Source organism: Orycteropus afer, unplaced genomic scaffold, assembly GCF_000298275.1.
Source record: "Orycteropus afer afer isolate SDZICR_OR568_19922 unplaced genomic scaffold, OryAfe1.0 scaffold00239, whole genome shotgun sequence".
NCBI classification, from domain to species: Eukaryota; Metazoa; Chordata; class Mammalia; order Tubulidentata; family Orycteropodidae; genus Orycteropus; species Orycteropus afer.
Window position 1 is genome coordinate 371,889 of NW_006921826.1, and position 18,348 is coordinate 390,236.

The window sequence follows — 18,348 nt, forward strand, 5'->3', positions numbered from 1 at the left end:
AAAAGAACTTCTTTCAAATCTTTTTACTTTCTTGATTTTTGCTTCTAAACTGTAGCAAGTAAATTTTATCTGAAATTACTTAAAATCTACTAGTTAATGTAGAAAACACTTTAAGAACGTTTTTAACTTTCCACAAACCTTCTTATTTCTTGTTATTTTAGTACTAGAATGATCTTAGACAGGAGTGGCCCCATTCTTCAATTCACGGAGATCAAACAGGCCACGTGATTTGACTTGCTAAAATCACAGTGTTAAGACTCCCAGAGTTCAAACTGCACAAGTGCTTTATAATTACAAGTTAGAAGATCTCTCTTTTTTACATCTCTAATTTAATTTCTAATTAGGCTATTAAAAACACAAAGCTTTTTTTTTTTAATTTCTCATGGAATGACAGTTATTTTTATTTCTATCTCTGGGAAATGCTGAAGAATATTTTTACTTTTTCCTCTTGAATTTTATTCTGCTTAGCTAAAATCACATATAAAACTAAACTTAATTTTATATAATTAGGCTTATTTGATAGTAACATTAATAATACTAAGGCATTTAAAATATATCATGGAAAAATTTATATTGAATGTATATGAAATGTTAGAGAGCAGAACCTTCATTACATATTAAAATGAGAAAAAGTTCCAAGACAAACTTAACTAATCTTGTAGCTCACCTGAAAATTATTTTAGTTACAACATTAAATATAAAACTTATGTTAGTTATGAAATTATGCAATACTCCCTCTTGTGGAAGTACTAAGCAACTATATTTGTCACTATAAAAGATTATCATTCATGAGGTCTAGGGAATTATAAAGGGAAAAGTTATTAGGATCATCTATCTGTGAATGTGCTGATCTCTTTTAGTATGAAGTAAAACTTATCTGACACTAATAAATATTCACATCTCCAGACTTAACAAACACCTTTCACAAAACAAACATAACCTCTTCATACCTCATATCAGAATATTTCCTGGGAAATTAAACTACAAACATTTTTATACGTATATGCATTTATGTGCACATAGCAACAAAATCATTTTTTGGGAGGGAAACCCTGACAATTTTCTGTATCAGCTTTTGATTTAGATGAAGAAATAATTTAATCCATGAATGCTCAACACAAAATTCCTACCATTTATACATTTTGATGATCAGAATATAAAAGAGAAGGCAAACAGTCTAAAAAAATTTCTAAGGACATTAACATACTGTTTTTTTCCTAGAATACACACTTAAATCAATGAAAACCAAATACTTTATTTTGATAATAAAAGGTACTTATTTTTAAATATAAATCTGGAATCTCTTTCTAAATTATGTTTATTTCAATGTATTGTTTTAAAATAATTAGGAATTTTAGCCATCCTGCTAAATTCTTAAAAAATGATAGTTATTTATTACAACTTGAAATACAAGGACTACTGAAGGATTTTTTTGAGAAAACCCATTCACTCCAAAAAGCAATTCACATCAGAGCTAAAGAAACATAAAATAATTCTTATTCTTAATTTGGCTAAATCAGAGATTTCCATTCCTCTATTTTTGTCATATACATTTCTTTGAAAAACATTTTTTTAGATATAGTCTAAAGTAATGGAAGTTGAAACAGTACATAATTATTTTTACATATGCCGATAGGCTCTAGGTTTATATCTTTCCAAGATCTTCAAAGTTTACAGTGGCGTGGCAATATTGAGCAGTTTGCTTTCACATTCTTTTAAATCACAGCTCAAAAGCTAAGACGCTTTCTTCATTCAAGATATTTTAAGTCTTAAATAGAAAATATCATAATATAAAAGACACCTCATTTAGGAGTATCAAAAAAGTATTTTTTAAAAAATTTTTAATTAACTACTCCATGCTAACTATTTTAATATGCTCCCCACTGACTTAATGGTAAATCTGAGGGAATCTGAATATATACCCCTGGATCACAAAGTGGCCTTAGGCTCATAAGGCAGAACAGACCATGTGAGCTGAGTTAAATACTAGAATCTAAATATTAATGTGAACAACAATCAAAACCTTCATATAGTATTTTGACATTATATGCACTCCTGATAACAATCCAATAGATTCTAGCTGTCCTATGGATTCTTGCACAGATATCTGCACTGAGAGACTATTTTGTAAAGCTAGAATAGTTGTGACAGTAAAAGCAAGTGGATGGAAATTAAGAGACTCGGATTCTAATCTTGTCCCTGCCATAGGTATGTGACCAGGGCAAGTAATTTCATCTCCTGGCCTCAGTTCCCTAACTGCCTAACACAGAAAATGTATCCTTCAAGCTCTTAAATTCTGTGACTCTAATTACTTAATATACTGCTACTAAGTATGAAGAAGCTAAAATCATGTTCCATAATTTGCCCTAAGGAATTTCATTATGCAATTAAAAATACTTTTAGAAAACAGAGTGTTTATCAAGTTCTATATTCAAAAAGACAGAAATAAAAATTCATCTTTAAAGACATATATAGAATATGGCATCTTATAGCTGTTACACAGATTTGCTGAGTAATATTTGATTTGAATCTCAAATAAGCACCTCATGTTAAACACAGGAATGAAACAAGATCACTCTTGTGTTAAGAACTAGTCAACCAGTGCAAAAGGAAGAGGTAGGTGCTCTATGTTACTTTGGTAACATACAATTTTGGTTATAGTTTATGTTAAGACAGGGGAATACTTAAATACTTTAATGTACTTAAATGGAGATGAGGTGACTAAACAAACACTTGGCGATCTTATCAGGGTACACACCACAGAATGCAGCATAAAGAAAATGTGAATTGAAGAGGTAGAGCCATAAGAAACAAGACAATAACAGCACTATATAAACATAACCAAAAATAGTTCATTTAAAAATAGTTAGGTGCTATTGAGTTGGTTTTGATTCACGGTGACCCTATGTACAACAGAATGGCCTGGTCCTGTGCCACCCCCACAATCACTGCTATGCCTGAGCCCATCACTGCAGTCACTGTATCAATCCATCTCTTTGAGGGTCTTCCCCTTTTTCACTGACCCTTGTTTAAGAATACTTGGCAATAAATTCATTAACCACCAACCAAAACTTCAAGTGTGGAAACAAGGACCGGGTAATAAGGAAAATGCCATCTATCCATTTGGAACCATGATCATATACTATCTTCAGCCCACATCCACTCCTACCAGACTATGATCATTATTACCACTCCTTCTACCAGTAGAGAGAGAGAAAGGTAAATGGAGTAGAGAAAACAGCAGTGAAGAGAGGAGGAATAAAAAGTGAAAAATAAAATATGCAAAGTACCACTGGTTTTGCATCTCCCATGATATACGGTGGTACATGTAAACCAACCAAAAATAAAAAGACAAGATTGTACATCAACTCTCCCTCTACTCAACACTGAGGCTTGTTGACTTAAAATAAGTATAAATCTTCCAAGTCTTATAAACAGCTCTCTCTCTCTCTCTCTGTCTTTTCAGGTACACCCATACATGAGGCTAATTATGAAGTAATGAGATCATGCTTACAGGATACATACACTTACCTGTCTCATTACTCTCACACATGTATACTCAGTGGCTTAGTTTTAAATATAAAGTATACAAAAAGACAAATATGCCAAAAGCAGCTAGATTCTGACAGAGATCAGCAGCTTTTGTAATTATTCTATTTAATTATATCTAACTGTTCTAACATCTCATGAGATAAAGCTCACAGCAGTTAAATTCCTACAGTTTATTCTGAACCACATGTGCTGAGTGACTGCCTCGTGAATTTATTTTCATCCACTGAAATAAATTAAGGGTTTGTTTTTACCTTTCCCAACTGTAAACAGACTTAACTTTTAAAAATATAAGTAAGGTATATTACCCATTTCAAAACAAGCCAAAAAAAAGGGGGGGGGGTGTAGAGGGATAGGGAAGAGTAAACATGTATCATTTCATTTAGTTCTGAAATGAGAAATAGCTTACTCCAAGGACAAATTGTTTTTGTTCAGGTTGATAAGGGCTCTTAATTACATGAGCATATTGTGAAGAGGTAGGTGCTCTATGTTACTTTGGTAACATACAAATTTGGTTAAAAACATGCTTTTAGAAGCATAACGTTAATGCTTATTATTTAAACAAGGTAATAATTCCTAACCCAGTTTTGACACACAAATCCAGATACCCCATCAACTGGACAATAACAATTCCTAAATTAGTTCAATGTCATTCTAAAGTTGAAATTGGTATTCGTCCCAGGATATTAATTGGAAGTCTACATAACTTCTGAATTTTCCATTTACTAAGCTAAATAAAAAGTAAATAACTTTCATAGAAAAAAAAATCTCGGTATGTCATAACCTATCTGCTGAATATTTTGAGAAGATAACAGCTAGAAATTTAATTTTTAAAATAAGGATTCCCAAAACACAGAATATGCTAATATTATAAAGAGTCTGGATCCATTTTACCTGAAGGAGAGCCGTGTGATGAGGTCATACTTTTGACCTTGGAGTCTGACAGTCGAGAGATACTGTTAGCTCTAATTCTAGGAGAAAATTTATCTGATGGTACTAATCTGGCTCCACTTCTAATGATGGCTTCTGCAGTACGTGAGGAGGCACTACTTCTGGATATTGTTGCTTCAGAGTCACTACGAGCAGATAATGAACCAAGCCTGGTTCTACGAGGCTGAGCCAATAAATCAATCCTAGAGATATTGCGCCTTCCTGTGGGAGGTTTTGATGTAGAACTTGTTGTTGATACCTCAGAAGCAACAGATGCTTTGTCAGCATCAGCTAGTTCACTGTCTGAAGCTTCACCAAGTCGTGCTCTGCGCAACAGGGAAGTCCTGGTAGGTCGTGGCCTTGGAAGGGTGGTTGATTTACTGGATGAACCAGATGCAACAGGAGAAGTCTTAGATTTAGTAACTTTACTTCCTTCCAGTTTAGAACGTACATGTTCATCAGCTGAGGTAAGTGGAGTCCTTCCATGAGGTTTACCAGAGTAAGTTTCCTGGTCAGATGACATAATATCAGAGATAGCAGAATGAGGTACACTAGAGGCTTGGTCATCATCTGTTAAGTCTACTGACGGCTGTCTTATTCTTCCACTGGATTGTACAAATTTACGACCATCTGCTCTTGAGCCTACATCTATTGATCGACTTTTTGTTTTCTTCTCAATTTTCTCCCTAGAACCTGACGATGATGCTTTTGTAACATCTTTGGAAGGAGAACCCGAGGAACACCTATCTTTATAGAGGCTAGTGAAACTCTTTCGCTTTTGGGTTGACTTTCTTTCAGTTTCTCCAGTAACCAGACTGATTGTACTAGCTGTATCCACATCAGATTCTGGTGAAATAGAATTGTCTCTGTTATAACTGGGAGTATCTGGGCCTTCATCAGTTTTATTATCTTCACGCAGTTTAGCTTCTAGAAAAGCCATAACTGCTTCCGTGTCTTTGAGAATAAGGGTTGTGTCCATACTAGAATCAATATCCATAGAGTCACTTCTTTCTCGTATTCTACTTGCAGGAGTTAATGCTAAAGAAGGGGGAGTGGATGAAGTCTGTTTATTTATATGGGGAATAAGTTCTATGGGTATGTTTGGGCTAGGTTTTTCTATAGTGAAGCTTCCTTGTCGTACTAATGACTTAGAAGATTCCTTCTTGTCTCCTCCCTTTGAAGTTTGACCTTTTAGAATTTCCTCATTTTTTTTTCTCTTGCCCTCATTTTGTATCATCCTATCTCCTTTGCTTGTTGAATGTCCAGAAAATTTTTCTTGAGGCTGTGACTCTTGTTTAAGAGAGTCTTCCTTGCCTTTATCTGTGTGACCTGAAATATCTTTTGAAGACAATTTAGGGGGTGTCCACTCTGCCTGTTCCTTTTGTTCTTGTTGCTGAATTTTAGCTAATGTTTGCTTTACCAAAGAAACTTCCTTATCAGTTTCACTTTTTTCCTTTCCAGGAGAAGAGATGCCCAAGTTAAACAGTGCTTTATTATCTCCAACAGTCTTAAGAGTCTCACCATTTACTGTCCTGGTCATTTTACCCAGAGCTCTATCAGCATCTTGTTTATCTTTTTGGGATACCAGTGTTGGTGTTTCTTTCTCTTGAAGTTCTGTGTCTTGTTTTTCTCCTATCTCTGACCTGTGTGTTATAACCTTTGCTCTGGAGCTCTCAAGAGACTTTTCTTCATTTGGAAGCTGGGGAAGAGTCCGTCTCCTTCTCTCTCCCTGACCAGCCAAGGAAGCTGCTGAGCCAGTACTTCTCAATGAAATACCAGATTCACTAAAATCTGTATCTATAAAATAAAAACCACAAATATGAAATTTATTAGGGCAAAAAGAAAGAAAAAAATAACATATTACTTTAGATTTTGAAGTATAAAATAAAAATATTTTAAATAAATAAGCCAGTAATTTGACCAAGTCATTTAAAAGGCAAGTACAGGAGACTTCAGGTAAGATGGTGAAATAGGTAGACAAGCTACATAGACCCTCTTCAACAAAGAATAGAGAAACCAATTGCCAGAGACAACAGAAGACGATCCTAGAGCCCTGAGTTTTGAAAGGAAGTATACAGAAGTGGATTAGGTACCAACTAGTGGGAAAACCTGAAAGAAAACAGTGAGTACAGAGACAGAAGGAGCTGCAAATGTCAGCTACTCTGACGGCACCAAAAGTGAATATTTCCAAGTGGTGCTGGGACCTGAGAACTGACCTACAGATCAGCCCTGGTTGCCAAGGGCTGCAGGGAAACTGTGCTGGTGGCCTATGACTAGGAAGGGAAACAGCAAGGAGGAAGAGAACATGAGCTGTAGACTTTCAGCTATCTGGAGGGAGCAGCATTTTCATTGCTTACCAGTGGTGGCCATTTTGGATACTTAAAGTGACTGAGGGTGCAGCCATTTTGAATGTTTACAAGCGGCAGCCATTTTGTATATTTAAAGTGACAGTATTCTCATTCAGATTCCAGGGACCTAAGAATAGGCTCCATTTGCTAAGGATGGCAGGGACATATGGGAGGCTGACAACAGGAAAGGAGACAGATGGTGAGAGTATAAGTGCTGTTAATTAGCGAACAGAGGAGCACAGTACCCTACATTCAAACAAAACAGAAATTGTGGGCAAGCCAACATACAATCACCAATTAAATATAAACACAAAAATGTCACAATGTCTTGGAGACAACAGACCATCACAGTCCACACAAAGAAGCAAGAGAAACAAGGGACTAGGACACAGACCCAGAACACATCCCTGAGGAAGCAGCAGCATTGGAACCCCCTGATAAGGAATTCAAAAGAATTACATTTGGGTACCTTCAAAGGATTGAGAGACAGATCAAGGAAAAGATGACAAAATTGAAGAAAACACAGAGAAAACCGTAGAACAATTTCAAAAGATAATACAAGAACAAAATGACAAAAAAAGAAAAAATTAGAAATGATACAAAAGCTACAGAAAGAAATCCAAAAGATTAATACTAAATTTTCATAAATATGTAGCACATTGAACAGGCAAGGAAGTAGAATTGAATCAATGAAGACATTTAGCAAGACTGAAGACAAATACCTTCAATACTTCTTTGTAAAGGGATCAATCAGAAAAAAGACCAAAACAAAATAAAGAAAGCCTAAGAAGCATGTGGGATACCATCAAAAGGAATAACCTATGTGTAATCAATTTCCAGAATAGGAAAAGACAAATAAAACCACAGAGAAAACTGTTGAAGATCTGTTGGAAGATAATTTTCCTGGTATGATGAAAGATGAGAGTATATCCATTCAGGAAGTCCAACCAACCCCAAATGGGATAGACCCCAAGAGAAAATTTCTAAGACATATCATCATCAAAGTCACCAAAACCAAAGACAAAGAAAGAATCCTGAAAGCAGCACAGGAAAAATGAAAAGTTACCTATAAGGGGCAACCAATAGGACTAAGCTCAGATTTCTCAGCTGAAACCATGCAGGTGAGAAGACAATGGCATGGTATATATAAAACCCTGAAAGAAAAAAACTTCCAACCAAGAATTATATACCCAGCAAAACTGTCCCTCAAATATGATGGTGAAATTAGGACATTTCCATATAAGCAAAAATTAAGGGAATTTGTTAAAACCAGACTGATCTTATAAGAGATGCTAAAGGGAGTCCTTTGGACAGAGAACCAATAACAGCAAACAACAAATGACCATTAACATACATAATGACATAACCCAGAAACCAACCCAGTTATGGAAGTATCCAAAGTAAATAAGTCCACAAGATTGTAAACAGGAACCAAGAGACATCAGTTGGCAAATAAGGACAATTACAAACCAAAAAGAGGGAAAAAATCTGTGCAGTTATAGAACTTCTAAATGGTATTGAAGTAAATATAACTGTAATATAGAAAAGCCTATTCTAAACTTGGGAAGAAAATTATAAATCACAGGATAACCTCAAAGAAAAATGATAAACCTTTACATCAGAATAAAAAAGAGGACCAGCATAAATATTTAAAAAATATTAAAACAATAGCAACAAAGGAAGTGATAACATGATTCATAAACCAAACAACCTCAGCACAGAAAATTATATGGAATAAAGAAATCAATACCACGAAAAAGCATAAAACAAAGTGATAGCAACAAATTTATACTTGTCAATAATCACACAGCCAAAAGAGTAAAAGGAGAACCTACAGACTGGGAAAAAATTATCAGACAACAACATATCTGACAAGAGACTTATCTCTACAATTTACAAAAAACTCTGCAACACCTCAACAACAAAAGGACATACAATCCAATTCAAAAATGGGCAGAAGACATGAATACACATTTCACCAAAGACAATATTCAGGTGGCCAGCAAACACATGAAGAAATGTTCATGATCATTAGCCATTAGAGAGATGCAAATCAAAACGAGATACAATCTCACCGCAGCACTAATGGCAAAGTTCAACAAGACAGAAAATAAAAATGCTAGTGAGGATGTGGAGACACTGGGGCTCTCATACACTGCTGGTGGGACTGTAAAATGATACAACCACTGTGGAAAGCAGTATGGCAATTCCTTAGAAAGTTGGAATTAGAAATACCATTTGACCCAGCAATCCCATTACTAGGGATATATCCTAAGAAGTGAGAGCCAAGACAAGAACAGATACATGCATACCCATGTTCATTGCAGCACTATTTACAATAGCAAGAAGATGGAAAGAACCTATGTGCCCATCAACAGAAGAATGGATAACCAAACTATGGTACATATACACAATGGAGTATTGTTGTTGTTGTTATGTGCCATCGAGTCGTATCCGACTCATAGTGATGCCTCCTTGGGTTTCCGAGGCCTTATCACTACGGAAGTAGATGGCCCAACCTTCCTTCCGAGGAGTGGCTGGTGGATTTGAACCGCCAGCCTTCTGGTTAGCAGTCAAGTGCCTTAGGCACTATGCTACCAGAGCTCCCCCAATGGAATATTATGCAACCCTAAATAGAATCTGCAAGACACCATATAGCATGGATGAACTTGGAGGACATTATGCTGAGTGAAAATAAGTCAATCATGGAAGGACAAATATAGTACCAGTTCATTATTATACAAAGTCAAGGAAAGGTTTATATATGGAAGGAAACTTTCTTTGTTGGTTACCAGGGGTGTAAGAGGAGGGGAGGGAAGAGTCCAAAAAAATGCACTGACCCATGTCACTTTAGTTTTGTGTATTTCACTACACATAAATTATATTTAAATAAAATATATATTTTAAAAAAGGCAAGTATAATCGTAAGGTACATAAATAGGCAGATTATTAATAAATAAGTCAGCAAAGAAAATTGTATGAGATGAAAATTAGGATCATCCATTGCTCTCTTTGCCTTTTAATATGTTTTATGTTCAGGCAGCTCACTGTGTTCTTTCTAGTTTTGTGACTTCTCCTACCTTGGAAGCTTTATTCAAAGAAAACAGACTGGAACTAGAATATTATAGAACAGCATCAATAATACTTAATAAACAATGTTTATCTGCTATATTCTCAAATAAAAGAGTAGAAAAGACAACAATTAAAGCAGAAAATGAAGAATATTTTTCTCCTTAGTGTGACCTGAAACACTTAAAAGGTAATGACTGTTTTATCTTTTTGTATTTTTCCAGCACTTCTCCTACTCACTTGCTCCTAAAAGACATTCAATAAATAAATGTTTACAAAAATCATTTTAGGATTTAAGTGGATTTTTCAGCTTATCTAAATTACCTATCTACATAAATGTATTTAAAACATGGTGACACAGGAATGAGATAAAGAAGATAAAGTGGTCTACTATTTTTCATAACAAGTAGAATTTTGTGTTTAACAGTTAATACTTGATATTTTTATAAAAGTTCTTTGGTAAATTTATCTAGCTCTGTCTGGTTTATATTTATTTGCCAAACAGTAACTAGTATATGTGAACCAATCTGTAAATTCTTCTCACTGGACAAAGAGCAAATGAACAGGACAGTAAGTGGTAAGACTCTTAAAACTGTTGGAGATGTCGAAATCTTGTTTAATTTAGGCAGCTCTCCTCTTGGGAAAGAGAAAATTAAAACTGGTAAGAATGCTTCACCTACAAATTTTCTCTTTTCCCCCTTTTTTTTTTTTTGGCATCAGTTAGAATTATACTTTAATGATCTATGCATTATTAGTCAAAATAAAGTCATGTATCTAGTACAAACATGAGAATAATATATGAACGTAATAGTTTATTTCTAATTAAATTGTTTCTGAAAGACTGTGATGTTATGTTTTAAAAGATATGGAGAGAGAATACCATTCTCTAGAGGAACAGGTGCAGACAATTCCACTATCCTTTCTTCTGGATCATGTCTTGTATGATTAGCAGCCAAACTAGCCCATTGTGAAACCCAACGTTTATTTCCAGATGCAGATGTGCTTTCCTAAAGGTGAAAAAGAAGAGAATGGAAATAATGTAGTCTGGTCTGATCTGATCCTCACAAAACAAAATGTCATTTAGTCATATTAACATGTTATACAGTGCAATAATTAAATCTCACATTGCCATATTATAATTTACTAAATTTCCTCACATATAAAAACGAAGATTCTCTAAGATTCCTTTTTGACTATAACATTCTATCATTTGCTGTGACTGTAGTATAATTTTCTCTACTAAATACTAATAAGTTTACTAAAATAAATTTTTGGAGCTTAAAAGTTGAGAGAGAAGTTCAGGTACATATATATCATAGTTCTGTGGCTATATCATTAGTTCTTCATTCTAAGAACAGGGAGTCTAAATGTTCATCCCAAAGTTGTTCTCTAGCTCTCAAAATGTCTCTAGATGTCAGACTGGTTCTAGTGTCTCAGGGAGTATTAAATGTGCTAGGTCATGTCTTCAGGGATTTCAACAACAAACCCAACTTTTAGACCTTGCTACAGCACTTAAAACATTTCTAGATGGAGCTAGAAATTACTCAACCTTTCAGATTCTTTCCTTAAACTACTCTGGACCTACATCTGCCCATGTCTAGAACTCTACTGCAGGTAAGTGCTCCTTGAACTTTGGGATTTAATACATGACACAGTGTCACAGACTTACAGACATATACTGACAATTCTTAAAACCAAGGCAACTAGGCATTTAATATGGGAAATCTAGAGGATATGGAAAAAAAAAGTTCCTTTAAACTAAAAATCCAACCCAAGGTGTAATACGGAAATTGGAAAGACAACTAGGAATAGGCAGCTATGAAGGAAAGTTCATTTTGAACCATTTGAAATACAGGTATACAATGCTTAGCATGCATGGTATTTTCTATGAAATAGAACATTGTGCCAATACCTTATTATATACAGGACAGAGGCATGCAGGATAGACTGGACCTATTCTGCTGACTTGTCAAAGATGTGCACAAAAACTTTGGCTCTACTGCCAGTATAATCTGCCTGGTTGCCACCTCATCTCTGAGAGCCATGTCTAGCCCCTGCCTCAGTGCACCTTTGTCATCCAGCCAGCTACCTCCAGGAATGCCCCCGGCTCCCTTCTCTCCCTTCTTCCCTGCCTGCCTTCCCCATTCCCCTTTTGTTAGGCACTGTTGAGTCAGTTCTGACTCATAGTGACCTCATGTACAATAGAATGAAACACTGCCCAGTCTGGTGCCATCTTCACAATCTTTTCTGTTTTTGAACTCACTGTTACAGCCACTGAGTCAATCCATTTTTGTTGAGAGGGCTTTACTCTTTTTTGCTGACACTCTCTACTTTATAAAGCATGATGTCCTCCAGGGACTGCACTGTCCTGACAATATGTCCAAAGTACATAGTGAGACTAGACTCACCATCCTTGCTTCTCAAGAATATTCTGGCTATACTTTTTCTAAGACAGATTTGTTCATTCTTCTGGCAGTCCAAGCTATATCCAATATTCTTTGCCAACACTATAACTGAAAGGCATAAATTCTTCCTTATTCATTGTCCAGTTTCTGCATGCATATGAGGCAAATGAAAATACCATGGCTTGGGTCAGGCACACCTAGTCCTCAAATTGACATCTCTGCTTTTTAACACTTTAAAGAAGTCTTTTGCAGCAGATTTGCCCAATGCAACACATCATTTGATTTCCTGACTCCTACTTCCACAGGTGTTAATTGTGGATCAAGTAAAATGAAATCCTTGACAACTTCAACCTTTTCACTGTTGATCATATTTTTGCACTTTTATTGGTCCAGTTGTGAGGATTTTTCTTTTTGTTGATGTATAATTCGTACAGAAGTCTGTAGTCTTTGATCTTCATTAGTAAGTGCTTCAAATCCTCTTCGCTTTCAGCCAAGGAAGGCTGTGTTATCTGCATACTGCAGGTTGTTAATGAGTCTTCCTCCAATCCTGTTACCATGTTCTTCATATAGTCCAGATTCTCAGATTATTTGTTCAGAATACAGAATGAGTAAGAATGATGAGAGGATATAATCATAATGTACACATTTCTTGATTTTAAACCACATGTAGTATCCCCTCGTTTACTTCAAAGGATTGTCTCTTGGTCTATGTACAGGTTCCTCGTGAGTACAATTAAGTATTCTGGAATTCCCATTCTTTGCAACTGTTATCCAGTTTGTTATGAGTCACACAAGCAAATACCTTTACACAGTCAATAAAACACAGGTAAATGGGCTTTAAACTTTCATGGCACTGTCCGTCCCTTCTCTGCCTCCTTATCTTGGCCACCTTTCCTGATCCTCCTCCCACCACCACCTAGACTCATTGGCAGCCACCACCATGGGAAAACCTGTGGCCTCAGCCTGACCATGACACACAAGGCCAAGAAGAGGCCAAGTGGAGCAGCAGGCTTGCAGGACATTCCCTTCTGCAGCTCCAGTGGCCTCTGCTTGGTCTCTGCCTGAGGTGAGTGTAGTGAGAAAGACAGCAAGCAGCAAATAGATGTCAGGATCCCTGCTGCCCCAGGGCCAGGACTTACCTGGCACCCAGAGAGCTAGTAAGAGATAGATAAGATCAACAGTACTTAACAAAGTACATCTGCTATGTCCTGCTATGTCCTGTTCTCTAATAAAGATTTCTGAACTATATTATAACCTTTAGGAGACCACAGACATATTCGTGGTTATACATTGCCCAAATGGACATTATGTGGCACATAGCTGTATTTTATTAAAAGTGTCAGATTTACTATATAAATGATGACAGGTTAGATACTGATTAATTAAATATTTCATGAAAATTATACACTATATTATTTCAAAAAAGAGCAAATTAAAATAGGATGTATATAGGATGATGTACATACAAAGAAGTCTCTCATATTCCATTTGATGCAAGTAAACTAAAGCCTGCTAGATCCCTGAATTCAGTTTCAAGGTTTTATAGTATCTATGCGTCCTATAGGGTTGGTATGAGTCAGAATCAACTTGATGACAATGACTCTGGTTTATTTTTTGGTATCCACAGCTCTGAGTACTGAGGACAGTACAAAAAACCAAAAACCAAACTCACTGCCATCGAGTCAATCCCGACTCATAGTGACCCCTCCTTGGGCTTCCGAGGCATTAACACTATGGAAGTAGTTGCCCAACCTTCCTTCTGAGGAGTGGCTGGTCGGTTTGAACTGCCAGCCTTCCAGTTAACAGTCAAATGCCTTAAGCACTATACTACCAGAGCTCAAGAGCTGAAAACAGTAACAGAGACAAATTGTACCATGCTAAGAATACATATGAGTCGGGGCCGACTCGATGGCAAATAACAACAACAACAACAAGAAGAAGAATACATTCAGTAGGGGTTTCATTGACAGACTTCTATTTAGAGCTATTCTGTAAAAATTATCATAATGGTTGGTTTAGGTAACTCCTACCTCTGAAGGTGCATATAGAGGCTATATATAAATTTTACTCAGCCTGGGTTGAGAGAATAGAGAAAGAAGGAGTTTAAGTGCACATTCACCAGAACTTTCCTGGTTTAATCAGAATACCCAACAATGCCTTGAATAAGAATCATCTGCTTTAAATAAGTGAATTAAAATTAAACCTCTTAATAGAATAAAAACCAGAGTAAAAATTCTCCAAGATCAAGGTGGAAAAAAAAGAACAGTAATCTACAATAAATGATTTGACAATTTTTAGGAAATGGCAGACCATAAAGGGACAATTTTAACATTAACTCAAACACGTACAGATTTATTTATCTTCCTATAAAATATTTATATTTTATTTATAAAATAAGATATTTTATCTATACTTTATTTCACTTATATCTTAAGATTTTATTTTATTTATATTTATTTTACCATTCGTATATTTTAAATTAACTCAGTTCCCAAAAGGGAGTATAGCATGAGTAAAGAAGTATAGTTGAGAAATCAAGGCTGCTTACAGTTCAAATTCAGCTCCACAAGGCACTAGTTATAAGACTTGGGTAAGTAAATCTCTATGTACTGTATTTATTTATAAAATGATGCAAACAAAAGCACTCATTGAAAACCTGTTATTATTTTAATAGACTGTAATTAATTAATATATCTGAGCTATATACATTTTCCACTGCATTTCTTTTCTACATTAGTGTGTGATGAAATCCCAATGTTTTTTTACAAGACAATAAACATGTGTTGAATACATAAACCTGAGGCAGGCACTATGCTGAGAGCTCTATGTACTTCATCAACCTGTTGCTGTCTAGTAAATTCAGACTCAAACCAACTAATAGGACAGAGTATAACTCCCTATGTGGTTTCTAAAGCTTGTTATTTTTACAGAAGCGAACCACCACATCCTTTTCCCATGGAGCAGCTGGTGAGTTTGAACTGCTGACCTTTCAATTAATACCCTAGTGCTTAACCACTGCAATAGTATGTCTCCTTATACACCATTAATCTTCCTTTAAATAAAATTTAACAAAAATTTTACTTACATAGATGAGCTCAGCTAGTAAATGGCAGCTCTGAGATTTGGGCTCAAGTCTTTCTCACTCCATTGTATCACTGACTCTGCACTATATTCACGAAGTTGTCCTTAAATCAGTTTCACAGTATTCTAATTACAACCTGGGCTATAGTGCTCTGACATTTATTTAAGTATCTAAGTTGTATCTATCAAGCACTGCACCTTGCACTGGCAGGATATCCAAGTCTTTTCATTCAAAACACATGACCTCCCAGGAGGTACGGGGAGCTCTGGTGGTGTAGTGCCCAAGGCATCTGACTGCTAACCAGAAGGCTGGCTGTTCAAATCCAACAGCCACTTCTTGGAAGGAAGATTGGGCAATCTACTTCCATAGAGATACTGCCTCAGAAACCCAAGGAGGGGTTACTATGAGTTGAATCCACTCGACAGCAGTGAGTTTTAGGAGGTACAAGCAGTATACAACTCTTATGTATTGAACTGTGCCCCCCCACCTCCCCCACTTCTGCCCCAAAATATGTGTACACCTGTGGCTGTAATTCCACTTGGGGAAAGGATTTTCTTTGTTATGTTAATGAGGTTATTTCAGTATGGGGTGTATTTTAAACCAATCACTTTTGAGATATACAAAGAGCAAATTAGGCACAGAAGCAAGGAAGCAGAGATGGAGAAGACAGATGCCATGCGACATGAAGACAGCCAAAGACCAAGCAAAAGCTGAAAAGAGGCAACAACTTCCCCTCAGAGCCAAAAGACAGAGAGAGCCTTCCTCTACAACCAGTGCCCTAAAGTCTGATTTCTAGCCTTCTAAGGAAGCTCTGGGGAGCTCTGGTAGCATAGTGCCTAAGGCACTTGACTGCTAACCAGAAGGCTGGTGGTTCAAATCCACCAGCCACTCCTCGGAAGGAAGATGGGGCAATCTACTTCCGTAGTGATACTGCCTCGGAAACCCAAGGAGGGGTCGCTATGAGATGGGTCAGACTCGACGGCACATAACAACAACACAACAACAAGGGAGCTCTGGTGGCGTACCGCCTAAGGCACTGGACTGCTAACTAGAAGGCTAGTGGTTCAAACCCACCAGCCACTCCTCGGAAGGAAGACTGGGCGATCTACTTCTGGAATGATACCACCTCGGAAACCCAAGCAGGGGTCACTACAGAGTAAGTAGCAGAGTAAGATCTGACTCAAAGGCGTGAGTTTGGTTTATAATGTGAGAAAATAAATTTCTGTTCTTTAAAACTATGCATTTGTGGTATTTCTGTTGTAGCAGCACTAAGAAACTAAGAAGAGTATTTCTTGTTTATTTCATGATGCCAATTAGAGCAGTGAGTATACAGCCCAATAACTGTTTACTGAAATTTAACATTTTCCTTATTGACTAAAGAGTATTAATTTAAAGAAACAGAATAACAAAAAACTAAAATTGAGTTATTACAAAATTGCTTTAGACTTTCATCTGAAATAATTTGTGAAAATTTGGCTTTTAGAAGTGTTTTACAAAGGGATATATCAATTACTTAAAATAATGTAATTAACAAATGATAAAAAGTGACACTTTTTGTATGTAAAAAGTATGAGAACGAGATATATACCTCTGAGTTGTGAAATCCAGATGTACTCAGTGGTTTTCTTTCTTCCATTACTACTGCAGCAGAACTGATAGCCCAATCTTTTATCAGATCTTTATGTTTTTCATTGATAATAGGCCTATTATACTCTTCATTGTCATCTACTCCAAAGACCTAGGGGGGAGAAAATTATTTCATAGAACAAAAATTGAAAGCCTGACCACCAGCTTCATATATGAATATAAGCATTAACATCACAGAAAAATAAAAATATTATAAATTCATTTCAGTGGGTAATTTCAGTAATGAGGAAATTTTTTTTTTAATGACAGAGTAACCCTCAATGGTGTGATGGCTGGAGAAAAAAAGAGGGTAGTGACAGCTTATATAAACATAACTATCTTTTTACAATGTAAAGCCAATGTACTATTTGATAAAAATAGAAATATTTAAGATATTATAACATCATAATAATGCAAAGAGGTAGAAAACTGTGTATCTTCAGCTTATTTTCAGTTTGCTTCTGTGGTCCGTCATTTTTGAGAAGGCTGATGAAAAACTATGAACATGGCTGACTTTTATCTGTTCCTTCCCTAACAAATGTCTAATTTACATATGAGTTAAATTTATACATATACCTTTCCAAGGGCTCAAATACAGATTTTATTGTATGATCTTCGTAGGAAGTACAGCCTAATTCACAAACTTTATTGTGCCAACAATTACCTAAAGACTTTTATTTGAAATGCAGATTTCTGGGCCTATTCATACAAATCAGCATTTCTAAAAGCAGGATGGCTTGGTCAAACCTTTTGAAATATTCCAAATATGTTGTTGTTATGTGTCATGAGTCGGACCTGACTCATAGTGACCCCTCCTTGGGTTTCAGAGGCAGTATCACTACAGAAGTAGATTGCCCAACCTTCCTTCCGAGGAGCGGCTGGTGGATTTGAACTGCCAGTCTTCTGGTTAGCAGTCGAGTGTCTTAGCCACCATGCTATCAGAGCTCAGAGACCTATAATATATGCTTTTTTAAGGTCAGAACTGAGTCTTACTCATTTCCTGGCATATAAATAGGCCCTTGGATATTACCCAGTATAATGGAAGTGTGGCTACATAAACTTTAATCTCTATTTTACTATTAATTAAGTAAAATAGAGCTCTGGTAGCATAGTGGCTAAGGCACTTGACTGCTAACCAGACGGCTGGCGGTTCAAACTCACTAGCCACTCCTCAGAAGGAAGGTTGGGCAATCCTACTTCCATAGTGATACTGCCTCGGAAACCCAAGGAGGGGTTGCTGTGAGTCTAAAAAGTGTGACTTTGTGGGGCACTAGCCTTGGGGGTGGGAGCTCTGGTGGCATAGTGCATAAGGCATTTGACTGCTAACCAGAAGGCTGGC

The 18,348-nt window shown here is 36.3% G+C and overlaps 1 protein-coding gene across 1 annotated transcript in view; it reads right to left on the minus strand.

Moving 5' to 3' along the window:
- Positions 1-18,348, minus strand: part of CEP170 (centrosomal protein 170) — a 200,486-nt gene that overhangs the window by 40,380 nt on the left and 141,758 nt on the right. Inside the window, exons 10-12 of the mRNA XM_007949140.2 lie at positions 16,972-17,121; positions 10,777-10,903; positions 4,444-6,276 (exon numbers count right to left, since the gene is read on the minus strand). Coding sequence (XP_007947331.1) covers positions 4,444-6,276; positions 10,777-10,903; positions 16,972-17,121 — 2,110 coding nt within the window. The remainder of the gene's footprint in view (positions 1-4,443; positions 6,277-10,776; positions 10,904-16,971; positions 17,122-18,348) is intronic.